Source organism: Silurus aristotelis (assembly GCF_946808225.1).
Source record: "Silurus aristotelis genome assembly, chromosome: 13".
In the NCBI taxonomy this organism is placed as follows: Eukaryota; Metazoa; Chordata; class Actinopteri; order Siluriformes; family Siluridae; genus Silurus; species Silurus aristotelis.
The window spans coordinates 27,790,586-27,805,473 of record NC_139586.1 but is presented as its reverse complement, the minus strand read 5'-3'; the positions used below and the strand labels follow the sequence as shown (position 1 = coordinate 27,805,473).

The 14,888-nt window shown below is 40.4% G+C and overlaps 2 protein-coding genes across 4 annotated transcripts in view; both read right to left on the bottom strand.

The window, feature by feature from the left end:
• The window catches only part of rab3b (RAB3B, member RAS oncogene family), a 346,193-nt gene that overhangs the window by 152,436 nt on the left and 178,869 nt on the right, over positions 1 to 14,888 (bottom strand). The gene's annotated exons all lie outside the window — the stretch shown is intronic.
• rabgap1l (RAB GTPase activating protein 1-like) overlaps positions 1 to 14,888 on the bottom strand; it is a 109,844-nt gene that overhangs the window by 22,275 nt on the left and 72,681 nt on the right. For all 3 annotated transcript variants that reach the window (XM_083559054.1, XM_083559055.1, XM_083559056.1), the window contains exons 16-18: positions 13,591 to 13,716; positions 11,343 to 11,486; positions 7,013 to 7,054 (exon numbers count right to left, since the gene is read on the bottom strand). In XM_083559054.1, the coding sequence (XP_083415180.1) occupies positions 7,013 to 7,054; positions 11,343 to 11,486; positions 13,591 to 13,716 (312 nt within the window). The remainder of the gene's footprint in view (positions 1 to 7,012; positions 7,055 to 11,342; positions 11,487 to 13,590; positions 13,717 to 14,888) is intronic.

Sequence of the window (14,888 nt, the reverse complement as noted above, 5' to 3'; positions counted from 1 at the left end):
TAATTTTAGTCACAAGACACGAATTGGTCTAACGAGCGATGCGGATTGGACACGAAGGGAATTACAAGCTTAAACGCACAGGCTCAGTTTCTACTGTCCACCTTCAATTACAAACCCGATTGCAAAAAAGTTGGGATACTGCACAAATTGTGAATAAAAAAGGAATGCAATAATTTACAAATCTCAAACTAATATTTTATTCACAATATAATATAGAAACATATCAAATGTTGAAAGTGAGACATTTTGAAATGTCATGCCAAATGTTAGCTCATTTTGGATTTCATGAGCTCTACACATTCCAAAAAAGTTGGGACAGGTAGCAATAAGAGGCCGGAAAATTAAATGTACATATAAGGAACAGCTGGAGGGCCAATTTGCAACTTATTAGTTAACAATTGGCAAAATGATTGGGTATAAAAAGAGCCTCTCAGTGTGACAGTGTCTCTCAGAAGATGGGCAGAGGATCACCAACTCCCCCAATGCTGCGGCAAAAAATAGTGGAGCAACATCAGAAAGGGGTTTTTCAGGGAAAAATTGCAAAGAGATTGAAGTTCTCATCATCTACAGTGCATCATATCATCCAAAGATTCAGAGAATCTAGAACAATCTCTGTGCGTAAGGGTCAAGGCCTGAAAACCATACTGGAACCATACTGGATGCATCTTCGGGCCCTTTGAAGACACTGCATCACATACAGGAATGCTACTGTAATGGAAATCAAAACATGGGCTCAGGAATATTTCCAGAAAACATTGTCGGTGAACACAAGCCATCGTGCAATTCGCCGTTGCCGGCTAAAACTCTTTAGGTCAAAAAATAAGCCACGTCTTAACATGATCCAGAAGCTCAGGCGTTTTCTCACGGCCAAGGCTCATTTAAAATGGACTGTGTCAAAGTGGAAAACTGTTCTGTGGTCAGACAAATCAAAATTTGCAGTTCTTTTGGGGAAAACTGGGATGACATGTCATCTGGACTAAAGAGGATAAGGACAACCCAAGTTGTTATCAGCGCTCATTTCAGATGCCTGCATTTCTGATGGTATGGGGATGCATGAGTGCGTGTGGCATGGGTATCTGGAAAGGCACCAACAATATTGAAAGGTATATCCAAGTTCTAGAACAACATATGCTCCCATCCAGATGTCGTCTCTTTTAGGGAAGACCTTGCATTTTCCAGCATGACAATGCCAGACCACATACTGAATCAATTATAACATCATGGCTGTGTAGAAGAAGGATCTGGGTACTGAAATGACCAGCCTGCAGTCCAGATCTTTCACCCATAAAAAACATTTGGCGCATCAAGTGGAAGATGCGACAAAGAAGACCTGAGAGAGTTGAGCAACTAGAAGCCTGTATTAGACAAGAATGGGAGAACATTCCTATTCCTAAACTTGAGCAGCTTGTCTCCTCAGTCCCCAGACGTTTGCAGATGGTTATAAAAAGAAGAGGGGACGCCACACAGTGGTAAACATGGCCTTGTCCCAACTTTTTTGAAATGTGTTGATGCCATGAAATTTAAAATCAACTTATTTTTCCCTTAAAATGATACATTTTCTCAGTTTAAACATTTGATGTCATCTATGTTGTATTCTGAATAAAATAATGAAATTTCAAACTTCCACATCATTGCATTCTGTTTCTATTTACAATTTGTTCAGTGTCCCAACTTTTTCGGAATCGGGTTTGTAAAACAAAACCAGTCAATTATGAATAACAGGCGGGCGTTCGTTTAGTATCCATGTGTAATTCATTTCAAGCTCATTTGTAATCATTTTATTATTAAACCTGTGCTAACAGGAACTACATTATATGAAAAAAAATTATTTGTGGACACCTGATCATGAGATTCGGAGGCACTTTTAAAACATCCTATTCGCCATTTAGTCCCCATTAGCTATTATAATGACCTCCACTCTTCTGGGATGATGTTCCAGTAGATTTTGTGGAGATTCGTTCCATCACAAGGGTGTTAGTAAACTCAGGTACAATATGGAGGTGAGGTGAGGAGGCCTGGGGTGCAGTCTGTCTTTTAATTTATCCCGAAGGTGCTCAATAGGGTTAAGGTCAGAACTCTATAGCGGGACATCTTCCATTCCAACCCATGTAAAGCATATCTTAATGCACACAGTGCACTTTGTTCATCCAAAGACGTCTTATATAATTGTGTGGCCACAACTTTGTGAGAACAATCTGGGAAATAACCGCATGTTACTGGATGTCCTACTACTTTTGCCCATGCAGTGTAGGTGTCCTAGACAACAAACACATACCCCTCAGAAATACGAGCTCATATCTGATAACGTGATGATGTGCTCACCACGCTATACACTTCCTCTAAGTGTATGGAAATCATATAACCTTACAGAATTAAATCAGTATATTGAATTTAAAGTATATACGTTTAACTTGATGGTCTGATGCTTTATAATATTCCCAATGTGTCATCACTACTGAAACCTCAGGTGTAAAGGCCCGACTGGGGTTTAACCCAAAACTGATTCCGGTAGCCGAGAGACTGATAGCACCGCTGAAGCGTCTGTGCAGGATTAATGTCTCTGTGTCCCTAAAAACCTTCATCTTCACTTCACTTCTATACAGGACATCTTATCTGGCTCCACTTGAAACAAAGTGCAACTTCTAAAACATAAATCCTTTATGTGATGTGATAAAGATTTTATAAGCTCTCAGAGATACTTGGAAGAATGCACTACAAACACCATCATAACAATATGTAGGTATATATATATATATATATAAATAAAGCCATGCTGTAAGAAATATAGACAGTATATTAGGGGTGTAATGGTGCACGTATTCCTACCGAATTTTCTTTACAGGGCTTTCGGTTTAATCCATTTCACATGTGGGAAATAGTTAAAATCTAAATTCCCTCAGGACTGTATAAAGTGAAGGACTGCAACTTTGTTTAGTCTCCACCTCACCCTTCGGGTGCATTTTTAAAATTATTATTAAACTAATTTAATTATTATTATCATTCAATTATTATTAAATACATGAAGGATGGAAGGAATGAAGACATTTGTTAAAGTCTGCTGAATAAAGTAGATCCACACACACACACACACACACACACACACACACACACACACACACACACACACACACACACACACACACACACACACACACACACACACACACACGTTCATTACCAAAATGGGGTCTAACAAATGTGGAGTATTTGATTAAATTTTTTGATTTCATAATTGTATTAAATCAATTTAATTAGTAGCAATTAACTGATTACTCCATTTAATTAATATAATAAAAAAGGTTTATTGCATTTATTTGGTTTAGTCCTTTTTCTTTGTAGAAAATATTTGATATATTATTTAACCAAGCAGGCATTTTATTTAAAATAGTTTTAAAAAATATAAACAAATGTTGATCACAAATGTAAATAATAATAAACTTGTTAAAGGAAAAAAAACGACAAGCAATTTTATGTTTCGCATTTCTTCCCCCTGACTGTTACCGTGACTTAAAAACCGAGTTACGTACCGAACCGTGAATTTTGTGCACCGCTACTAATATGGAAAAATCAGGCATCGTATATTTGCAGGATAATGCCGTGTTTACGTCTAATCTATAAATCTATACATACATTTTCAATAATCTCTCACAAAGTCAAACTATTATTATAGTATTATAAAACTGAAACACTCTTGCATGCTTCTGTTGTTTTTACAAAACAAACTAGGTCGTTCCATGATAGATATCACTCCAGACGACCGTTTACCCTCTAAATAACATTTCACCAACACCCCTAAATTTATTTAAACATCATACCATAGTCTGTCTAAAAACTCAATTCTGATTGGCTGGAAAGCATTAGCTCTTTAATAACTCCCTGCCTAATAAACAACTGCAACCATAATAACATCCAGTTCCATACAGAGTGAAACAGATATAGACACATTTCCTAATGACTTCACTGAAGTACATGCAGGATTTAGCAAGTTCAGCCAATATGGGGGATATGGTGCACGAGTGTATACGTGTAAACACCAACAGCTTTGTTATTAGCATACAAGGCAGTACTTAGGTACTCTACATAAGCAGCTTTTCCACGTATCTGTACTTTACTGAAGTGTTTCCATTCTGAAATAGAGGTTTCGGGGAGACTTTCACTTTTACTTCGCTACATTTTAAAGTCAAATATCTGACTTTTTTACTCGAGCCGTTAGTTTTTATTTATAAGGATAAAAACTTAACTGGTCAAACACTCAGCGAGTCACCAATCAGGGTCGAGCTCTGTTTTAAACTCGTTTTGATTGGCGCTTGGTGTATCTACTGATCACCAACATACAGTTCAGCATCAGTTCAATAGCAAGCAGAACATTTAGAGAGGAATAAATGATGAAGAAACTCCAGACTCGAACTACATTTTTTTTTTTAAGTAATTGAAAAGGTTTTGTGTTCATGATAATTGTAATAGAAATCAATCAGTGTTTGAGTCATAAATATCATTCTATTAACAGATCAGTGTGCTGAGAGTCACATTCGAGTACATTTGAAAGAAAAAACTTTTGTACTTTAACTCAAGTGAAAGTTAAAGGGACACTTTTACTTTTACTGAGTTACATTTTACTGAGTGGATTTTTACTTGAACTCAACTACATGGTTTGTGTACTTCATCCACCACTGCATGTCAGTGCTGGGACGTGACCAGGGCCTTCTGCCATTTGAATGCTCTCCTAGTCATGTATTATAACTTACACATAAGGAAATTTCATACATTATTTGTATGTGGATTCCAAAGTGCTATTTATGTCTTAACTTTCCTAAACAATACATTAGTTTCAAGTTCAAATTATTACTTCTTTTTTACTTCTTCTTTCGGCTTTTCCCATTAGGGGGCGCCACAGCAGATCATCCGTCTACATTCCCCCTGTCATCTACTTCTGCTTCTTTCAAACCAACTACCTGCATGTCTTCCCTCACCACATCCATAAACCTCCTCCTTGGTCTTCCTCTTTTCCACCTTCCTGGTGGCTCCATCTTCAGCATTCTCCTACTGATATACCCCATGTCCCTCCTCTGCACATGTCCAAACCATCTCAATCACACCTCCCTCACCTTGTCTTCAAAATGTCCTACATGCGCTGTCCCTCTAATAAACTAATTTCTAATCCTGTCCATCGTTGTCACTTCCAACGAAAACCTCAGCATCTTCAGCTCTGCTACCTCCAGCTCCACCTCCTGTCTTTTACTCAATGCCACTGTCTCTAAACCAGACAACATCTCAGGTCTCACCACAGTCCTATAAACTTTCCCTTTCACTCTCACAGATACTCTTCTATCACAAATCACTCCTGCTATCACTCTTCTCCACCCACTCCACCCTGCCTGCACTCTTTTCTTCACTTCTCTAACACATTACTTTGCACTGTTGATCCCAGGTACCTGAACTCCTCCACCTTCTCCACCTCTTCTCTCTGCAACCACACCCCTCCACTGCCCTCCCTCTCATTCACACACATGTATTCTGTCTTACTCCTACTGACTTTCATTCCCCTTCTCTCCAGCACGTACCTCCACCTCTCCAGGATCTTCTCCACCTGCTCCCTACTCTCACCACAAATCACAATATCATCCGCAAACATCATAGTCTACAGAGACTCCTGTCCGACCTCGTCCTTTAACCTGTCTATAACCACTGCAAACAGGAAAGGGCTCAGAGCCGATATTTGATGCAGTCCAACCTCCACCTTGAACCAGTCTGTCATTCCTACAGCATTTTTTTTATTTAAGGTTTTGATTAAATCCATTTTTTATTGAAGGGCATATTAAAAAAATCTAAAAACTAAGAACTCAATTGATAATATAATAAGGAGAACGGTGTTTCTACCACTGTAATGTTTCTCAGACTTCACTTTGAGAACTTTGCCTAATAAGAGTGACCAAAGAAAAATAGAAAACATTGCAGTATACTTTTCTAACAGCAGAGGGAAACAGAGACCACTTTTATTTCTTGTAAAGCTCGTCTCCAGAATTAAAAGCCCTGACGCAGCACACAATAAGCACAGCAATCCTATGAACCAGTACAAAGGTTTGTACACCCTAGGAATGATTAGAAACACTCTGAAAACTTGAAGATCACTTTGGAGGGCATTTAATCTGAACAGGTTTGCACGTGAGTGTCCGTTAGTAAAGTGATGGAACTGAAATGAATAGATATCTTATGGCACCCTTTTGAGTCTGGTTTCTCTTTGGGGACTGCTTTGGGATCCAATAGTCACTTAGAAAAAAAGAAATAAACACTTAACAACAGGTGGAGGCTTAATGGTTTGGGGTTGTTCTGAAGACATATTCTGGAAAGTAAAAGGAATCCTGAACCTACATGGCTCCCATTCCGTACTTCCAACACCATGCGGTTTCGTCTGGACTGCGGCTCATTGGAAACGACTTCACTGTACAACGAGACGATGAGCCGAAGCGCACGTCTGAGTTCTGTAAGCGTTATTTAAAGAGCAGACAGTCGTCTGGAGTGATATCTATCATGGAACGACCTGCCCAGACACCACACCTCAATCCTATTGAACTGCTCTGAGATGAACTGCATTTACAAGAATGAAAGAAATCACCAACTAGTGAAGAACAACTTTGGCGAGTTTTACGAGAGACACAGTAAAGAATTTCCGCTGAAGGTTTGCAGAAACGAAGTGTCCGGATGCCTAGAGCGTGTAAAGCTGTTCTTCATGCTGAGGGAGGATTTTCCGAATTAAAAAAAACAAAAAAAAAACCCATCTGGACTTTTATAGATTTGTTTGGTAAAAGGAAATGTTACACTGGCTGAGATTGTGTATGTGTCTCTCAAAAATAATCGAACACCAGGTGTTTCTACACTGCTGACAAGCTCTCTATAAAAAGTAAGGTGGTGCAACATTCAGTTTTGTTTACTTTGAAGTGTGTAGACATTACAAAGGGTTTATTAATGTGGAAAAACATTTTAAAATCACATCCTATAGAGCTGCACTGCTTACCTTCAATAAAGCCAGTGCCACATTGAAGATGATGTTCAGGCCCTGTAGAGAGATTCACAAGGACGTATGAGGAGCACAGAACATGTAGTAAGATCACAGACACAAAATTATTAGTATTCAGCTTTTTTGTTTGAAATGTTTTGCTTTTTGTAGCCGGTTTGTTTCGCACCTATTTGTGCTAAATTGAGCGGAGAACTTTAAAACAACGACAGATGAACAAAAGCTAATTGTATGTGCTTGGAGCTTGGATGCGATATATTGGAAAGCGAGGACTAAATAAAACCAAATCCAATGATTTTTTCCAATGCTGCATGCAAATGAAGGTTACTATGTAGAGGGAAATTTGCATGGCTAGAAATAAGCTCAGCGATACAATAAAATGACTGCTGAAAAGCAGAAGAGGAGGAGGAGGAGGCGGAGGAGGAGAAGAGAAGGAGAGGCCATTATCAGATGGCGGCTGAGTGATGGACAGGTGGATGTGTGCATGCGGAGTGAAGGATGAAAAGAAGCTGAATTGTGTGTGTGTGAGCACAGTAGCAAAAGGAGATGCGGTGCTGAACTCAGAACATCCGTCTCATACATCGCTCAGACAACCCGTTCACATGGCAACACCGAACTAAAAATATCCCCCTCGCACTAATAATAACCTGGAGGAGAGACTCGGACAAACCTGACCCTAGATGGCGCCAGGAGGCTAAATAGGAATGGTGTGAGTGTGTTCTGCAGGGAATGAGGTGTGCGTTTCCCCCTAAACACACACTCGTATTATATCGTAGTGCATGACACAAACAGGGAATGACTTCAGAGCTACTCGATCACATGATATACCATGATTTCAGGATCATGGCTGTTAAAATATTCCTCCTCATCATATTCCTGCATCTTATCAATATAATAAAAACCGCAATTATTTCACATTTTTGCCATGCAGGGTATCTGGCAACACAATATGGACTGAGATATAAATTATTAGAACACCTGACTTTCCCAGCCATATGGGGTTCTACAAACTGTTACCACAAACCTGGAGGTACACAATCGTTCTGTCTAGAGTTATACACTGATCAGACATAACATTATGACCACCTGACTAATATTGTCTTGGTCCCATTTTGCTGCTGAAACAGTCGAGACCCATTGAGCACCAACAGCATGAACTTCTTCAGCAGTTTGAGCTACAGGAGATCATCTGTTGGATCGGACCACACGGACCAGCCTTCGCTCCTCACGTGCATCAATGAACCTCGGCCGCCCGTGACCCTGTCGCCGGTTCACCACTGTTACCTCCTTGGAGCACTTTTAATAGATACTGACCACTGCAGACCAGGAACATCCCACAAGAACTGCAGTTTTGGAGACTCCCAGATCCAGTCGGCTAGACGTCACGATTTGTGAAATTCTCACCCAATTTTCTTGCTTTAGACGTCAACATCGACAGGTGCCATGATGAAGAGATCATCAGTGTTCTTCACTTCACCGCCCATAATGATATAATAATGTTATGCCTGATTCAGTTTTACAATAATATTGATTTGATTGTATATGCGCACACAATTAAATCAATATAATAAAAAAAAAAGAAAGTATTGCATTAATTCGATTTATTAAAATTTATATTTACATATTTTATTTAACCCAAGCAGGAATTTTATTTCAAATAGTTTTAAAAATGTAAACAGTAATAAACAACAAGCAATTTTATGCATGTCTCTTCCCTCTTCATGTTCTTCCGAGATCCTTTGGGTCGTTGTCTTTGCCGTTCATTCAGCGGATTTGCAGCCCGTAGCAAAATAATTAAACGTTTTCTCGCTCTGTCTCGGTCAATGAGTCGCATGATGAGAATCTGTTCGATGTGTCTGAGGGCACGTCTCTATCTTCCTGCCTTTCTGCATCCGGATATCCAAAACTCCAGCTCTTTTATCGGAGTTCTTTTGTATCACAGACAAATCTTAAACTGTAACGGATTTTTTTTTTTTGCTTATAAATTCTCTCAGTGGATGGATTTTAATTTTAAAAAGAACTTTATGTAGTGCTTTTTTAACATCCCATTTCACATTTAGTCTCCTTTTCGCTGTTATGTGGAGATTTATTGAGCCACAAGTGTGTTAGTAAAGTCAGGTAGTGATGTAGGTTCGGTGAGGAGACCTGTGATGCAGTCAGTGTTCACACTCATCCTGAAGTTCAGGACTCTATAATCAGGCCACTGATGATCTTCCACTCCAACCCAGGTGAAGCATATCTTCATGACGCTGGCTTTGTGCGTCTTCATGCTGAAACAAGTTTGTGTCTCCTAGTTCAAGTGAAGGACAAATTCAGTGCTAACGCATCCTAAAGACGTCCTGTACAACTGTGTACCTCCGACGGTACGGTAACATTTTAGGAAAAGAACCACATATGGATGGAAAGGTCAAGTGTCCTAATACTTTATCTTCATACCATCCGCATTAAGCTTCATGACCTGCAGTCTATCTGTGGCGATGCTGTTGGACCAAGGTCAAGAAGATAATGAAGGACCTCAACCATCCAAGAAATGGAATCTTCTCTTTATTGCTGTCAGGGAAACGCTTCTGATTCAAGAAGGTCATCACTGAGAGAATGTGGAGGAGTTTCCTTTTGCAGGTATTGTGGGCAATACTGACACCCCCCCACACCCCTCACTGCCTCGTTCTGCTTTTATACACAACACTCACTGCCTCGTTCTGCTTTTATACACAACACTCACTGCCTCGTCCTGCTTTTACACACAACACTCACTGCCTCGTCCTGCTTTTACACACGACACTCACTGCCTCGTTCTGCTTTTATACACAACACTCACTGCCTCGTTCTGCTTTTATACACAACACTCACTGCCTCGTCCTGCTTTTACACACAACACTCACTGCCTCGTCCTGCTTTAATACACAACACTCACTGCCTCGTCCTGCTTTTACACACAACACTCACTGCCTCGTCCTGCTTTAATACACAACACCCACTGCCTCGTCCTGCTTTTACACACAACACCCACTGCCTCGTCCTGCTTTTACACACAACACCCACTGCCTCGTCCTGCTTTTACACACGACACTCACTGCCTCGTCCTGCTTTTACACACGACACTCACTGCCTCGTCCTGCTTTAATACACAACACTCACTGCCTCGTCCTGCTTTAATACACAACACTCACTGCCTCGTCCTGCTTTAATACACAACACTCACTGCCTCGTCCTGCTTTAATACACGACACTCACTGCCTCGTCCTGCTTTAATACACAACACTCACTGCCTCGTCCTGCTTTTACACACAACACTCACTGCCTCGTCCTGCTTTAATACACGACACTCACTGCCTCGTCCTGCTTTAATACACAACACTCACTGCCTCGTCCTGCTTTAATACACAACACTCACTGCCTCGTCCTGCTTTAATACACGACACTCACTGCCTCGTTCTGCTTTTACACACAACACTCACTGCCTCGTCCTGCTTTAATACACGACACTCACTGCCTCGTCCTGCTTTAATACACAACACTCACTGCCTCGTCCTGCTTTAATACACAACACTCACTGCCTCGTCCTGCTTTTACACACAACACTCACTGCCTCGTCCTGCTTTAATACACAACACTCACTGCCTCGTTCTGCTTTAATACACACCCCTCACTGCCTCGTCCTGCTTTAATACACAACACTCACTGCCTCGTCCTGCTTTTATACACGACACTCACTGCCTCGTCCTGCTTTAATACACAACACTCACTGCCTCGTCCTGCTTTAATACACAACACTCACTGCCTCGTCCTGCTTTAATACACACCCCTCACTGCCTCGTCCTGCTTTAATACACAACACTCACTGCCTCGTCCTGCTTTAATACACGACACTCACTGCCTCGTCCTGCTTTTACACACAACACTCACTGCCTCGTCCTGCTTTAATACACACCCCTCACTGCCTCGTCCTGCTTTAATACACACCCCTCACTGCCTCGTCCTGCTTTAATACACAACACTCACTGCCTCGTCCTGCTTTTACACACAACACTCACTGCCTCGTCCTGCTTTAATACACAACACTCACTGCCTCGTCCTGCTTTAATACACAACACTCACTGCCTCGTCCTGCTTTAATACACAACACTCACTGCCTCGTCCTGCTTTAATACACAACACTCACTGCCTTTATAATTTAATCCGTTTTTATGTAATTTTTTTACTGTTAATTCTATTACACTTTATTTCATTGTAATTTTTTTTTCTTTATTACATTGCACATTTGATTGTAGTTTTTATGATGCTATATAACATTATTATGTAATCTGTGAAATAACGATGGTTTGCGCACCTCACACAGCAGCAGGTCGGTGATGTGGAAGACCATGCAGAGGGGGAACTTGGCAGTGAAGAGAGTCAGGAACCATTGGGAGGCGTACATATGAGCCTCCAGATTCAGATCCTGGAAGTGAGACCACAAGTCTGGGAGCTGCTCCTACACACAGAGAAATAAAACCCAAAAAAAACAGTTAAGAGCAGCGATATTATTCATTCTGTATGAAAAAAAACCCCAAAACAAATCAAACATCATGGATTTTTATTCTGAAGTTTATTTTCTATTTTTTTCCTTTATACTGTATACAGGCCTGTACACAATACTCTGTGTGATCTAGTAGTAATTTGCAGATGATAAAAAAAAAGAAAAAGAAAAAGGACCACAGTCTTATTTGCACACTGTTCGCAGGAAATACGTGAACCTGTTTTGCATCATTACATAGTGACTTTAAGAGGGTGACTTTAAAAGGCAGTGTTTGGGGCGGTCATTACAAAATATACTGTAATGTACATTTTACAGTATATTTTTATATGGAAAACCTCAATTTTCCAGTCGAATGTGCTTTTTCCCCAAACTGTTACCACAAAGCTCTGACCCTCTCAACATGATGGACAGGAACGCTGACTGCACCCCAGGCCTCCTTACCTCACAACCTTGTGGTTGAATTAATCTCCAGAAATCTCCACAAAATCTAGTGGAACGTCCTCCCAGAAGAGTGGCGATTATTGTAAGAGCAAATGGTGGCTATATGTACAATTGGATGCTCAAAACACACATACCAATTTTATAGTAAGGTGTGAATAGACTGCATAAAAAAAAAGAAAAAAAAAGATGGAAATTCTTACAGAAAACCTCCTGCTTGCCCACCACGGCCTGTGTGTGTGTGTGTGCATGTGTGTGAACCATCTCCGAACCGATCGATGCGAACTCTCTAGTCAAAGGGAACTTATCAATACTAACTCCATTGTCCTGAGTGCTGAAAAGAAGTCGGTTTTGAGGCTGAATTCGTTTAAACACAAAATTAAAAGCTATTTTGCAGGAACTCGCTGACAGTTTACAGGAACTGGGAAGATACCGGCTTTTATATCACACCGAATGTTACACAGTTTAAAGAAAAAAAAAGAAAAACGACCACACTTCCAGTTTCTTAATAATAATTCAAATATTATTCTAGTTATATAAAAGTGTGTAAATAATTAGCGATCTGACCCAGTCGTCTAGACGTCACGATTTGTCGAACTCGCCACTCACCTAAACAATATTACTATACATATTTTATATTATTTTAACACACCTGGGTGACGAGAATGAGTTTAAAAAGAAAAGTACTTGTCACGTGTACATCACAGTATAGTGAAATTCTGTCTTCGGATATGTGAGGGTCAGATCACAGGGTCAGCCATTATACAGCACCCCTGGAACACCCTGGAGGGTTAAGGGCCTTGCTTAAGCGGTGCTTGAAAACCTTCTAATCAGTAACCCAGAGAATTAACCACTGAGCTCCCACTTCACCACGGCTTCCTGTTTCACAGGGGTCAACATATGAGGTTCACATTATCCAAATTCCCTTAGTCATTCATCCCAATGGATAAGATCAAATAATACAGCTGTGAAGTGCAGCAAAAGGTTGTTGAGCTCCTCCATGTCACCTCCATGACCCCAACGGTTTCGAGAAAGAAAAAAGGCTCTGCACTATGAACCGTTTATTTTTTGCGTTTTCTATCCTATCTATTTGCCTTTCATTTCAAATTTCCCAGGAAAACCGTGATACAGAGAAAACGCACAGAAAACCCGAGGTCATTTAGTGAGTTTAACATCGAACTACAAGGGTGTTTATTGGGTTTCTTGCTTAACGAATGGCATTCGTTTAGATGGTCTGTGATGCAGCGCTCTGTTCTACTGCGTTTCTCTATAATATTGATGGATTCTCAGGACGTGGGTCTTTAGAAAGAGGTGGACTGATTCAGGCAGGAGACCCGTCATTGAGCAAAAGCAGGTAGAACAAAGGATTGAGGGGTGCCAATAATTATGGAACACATAATTAAACAAAGATACTGTTGTGTTTTGCAATGGTTTGATATCACTGAGAACGGAATATTTTAGTGATTATTTTTTAAATAAAGATAAAGAGTTAAACAATAAAAGACAAATATCTCACAGACGTCTTTACTCATATGTACAGATGGTTTCAATATTATTGGATTGCACTGTATAACCAACCTTCAGACTCTGGTTTCATCATAAGAATTTTGAACGTATGAACCTGTATCAGGCGCTCCAGCTGGTAGAACTTGCAGTGTAGGTCCTCGAAGTTGTTCCTGTAGAGATCCCGGAGTTTGTAGTCGTACATGATCTTCACCAGCACGCAGAACGCCTGCTCCTCTGGCATCTACACACAAACACACACACACACAGGCCAAAGAGTGGTTTTACTGTTGTACTGCATCATTTCTGGTTCTTATCCTTTCGCAAAGTTGGAATTAGTTTTAAGCTCACTGCGCTCAGAGTCCATAGACGTTTCCCTAAAAGCCTTAATATCATCTATGATGATTAAATGCATGTTTCTAGTGACATTTGTACAAAGTTTCTTTTTTTTGTGTGTGTACGTTTTCAAGTTTAAAAATAATTTGTAAAAAATACTGGAAACTCGCACTGTATGTTCCGCACGTAAAAAGAACTGCATTTGGTACAAATACGTGTACCGTTACACCCCTTTACCCTTATCACGTTAATAAGTTAAACCAAACATATAATCAAAACAATATCCTTAAACAGTTACTGGAAAAAGACCAAAGTTGAAGGAGAGTTTGAAAGAAAGCAGCGGCTGTGAGAGAAGAGTTTACAGAGATAGCGGGAGCAGAAGGAGGAAAGACGTACTGTTAACAGTGATGGAGATGAAGAATCGATGAACGGAAGTCGGCGGGAAGCTGAGAACAAGATGAAGCGGTCAAGCGGGATTGGTGTTACATAAAGGACTTGTAGCGGATGAGGAGAAAACTTGATAACAGGATCCTTAGTGAGCCAGAGGCTTTGACGGAGTTTTGCCAAGTGACTATTTGAAAGATTTGAAATGTGTGAAAGCCGAGAAAGAAAGCGAGCGAGATGTCACTACTCTGACATAATGTGGTTAAAGGAAAATGGTTTGCTCAAAGTTGCTGTTCAAAGTGTTTGTCTGGTACGGTGGTGTAAACCGGGGGGGTGTGTGTGTGTGTGTGTGTGTGTGTGTGTGTGTGTGTGTGTGTGTGTTGTATCTGAGGGAGAGAGTGTTAAGGTGGGGAATAAATCACAGAGACTGTGTGTGTGTGTCCTGAATGGGCTCCTGCAGGTAGACAGTCTAAGGCATTAATATTCCTGTCACCTCCTGGGCTTCCAGGGTAGAAAAACAAACCCTTCATACATACACACTTGCACTCAGAGCTTCTGCAGAAATGTTACTCAATCGTAAGGGTACTGGTTTTTAATGCTTAAAATGTACAATGTTGAAAGAGTTACTTGATTGGTATGAGGACAAGATTTTTTTTTTTCCTATTTGTGGTTCCACAAAGTTGGAGGCACACAATT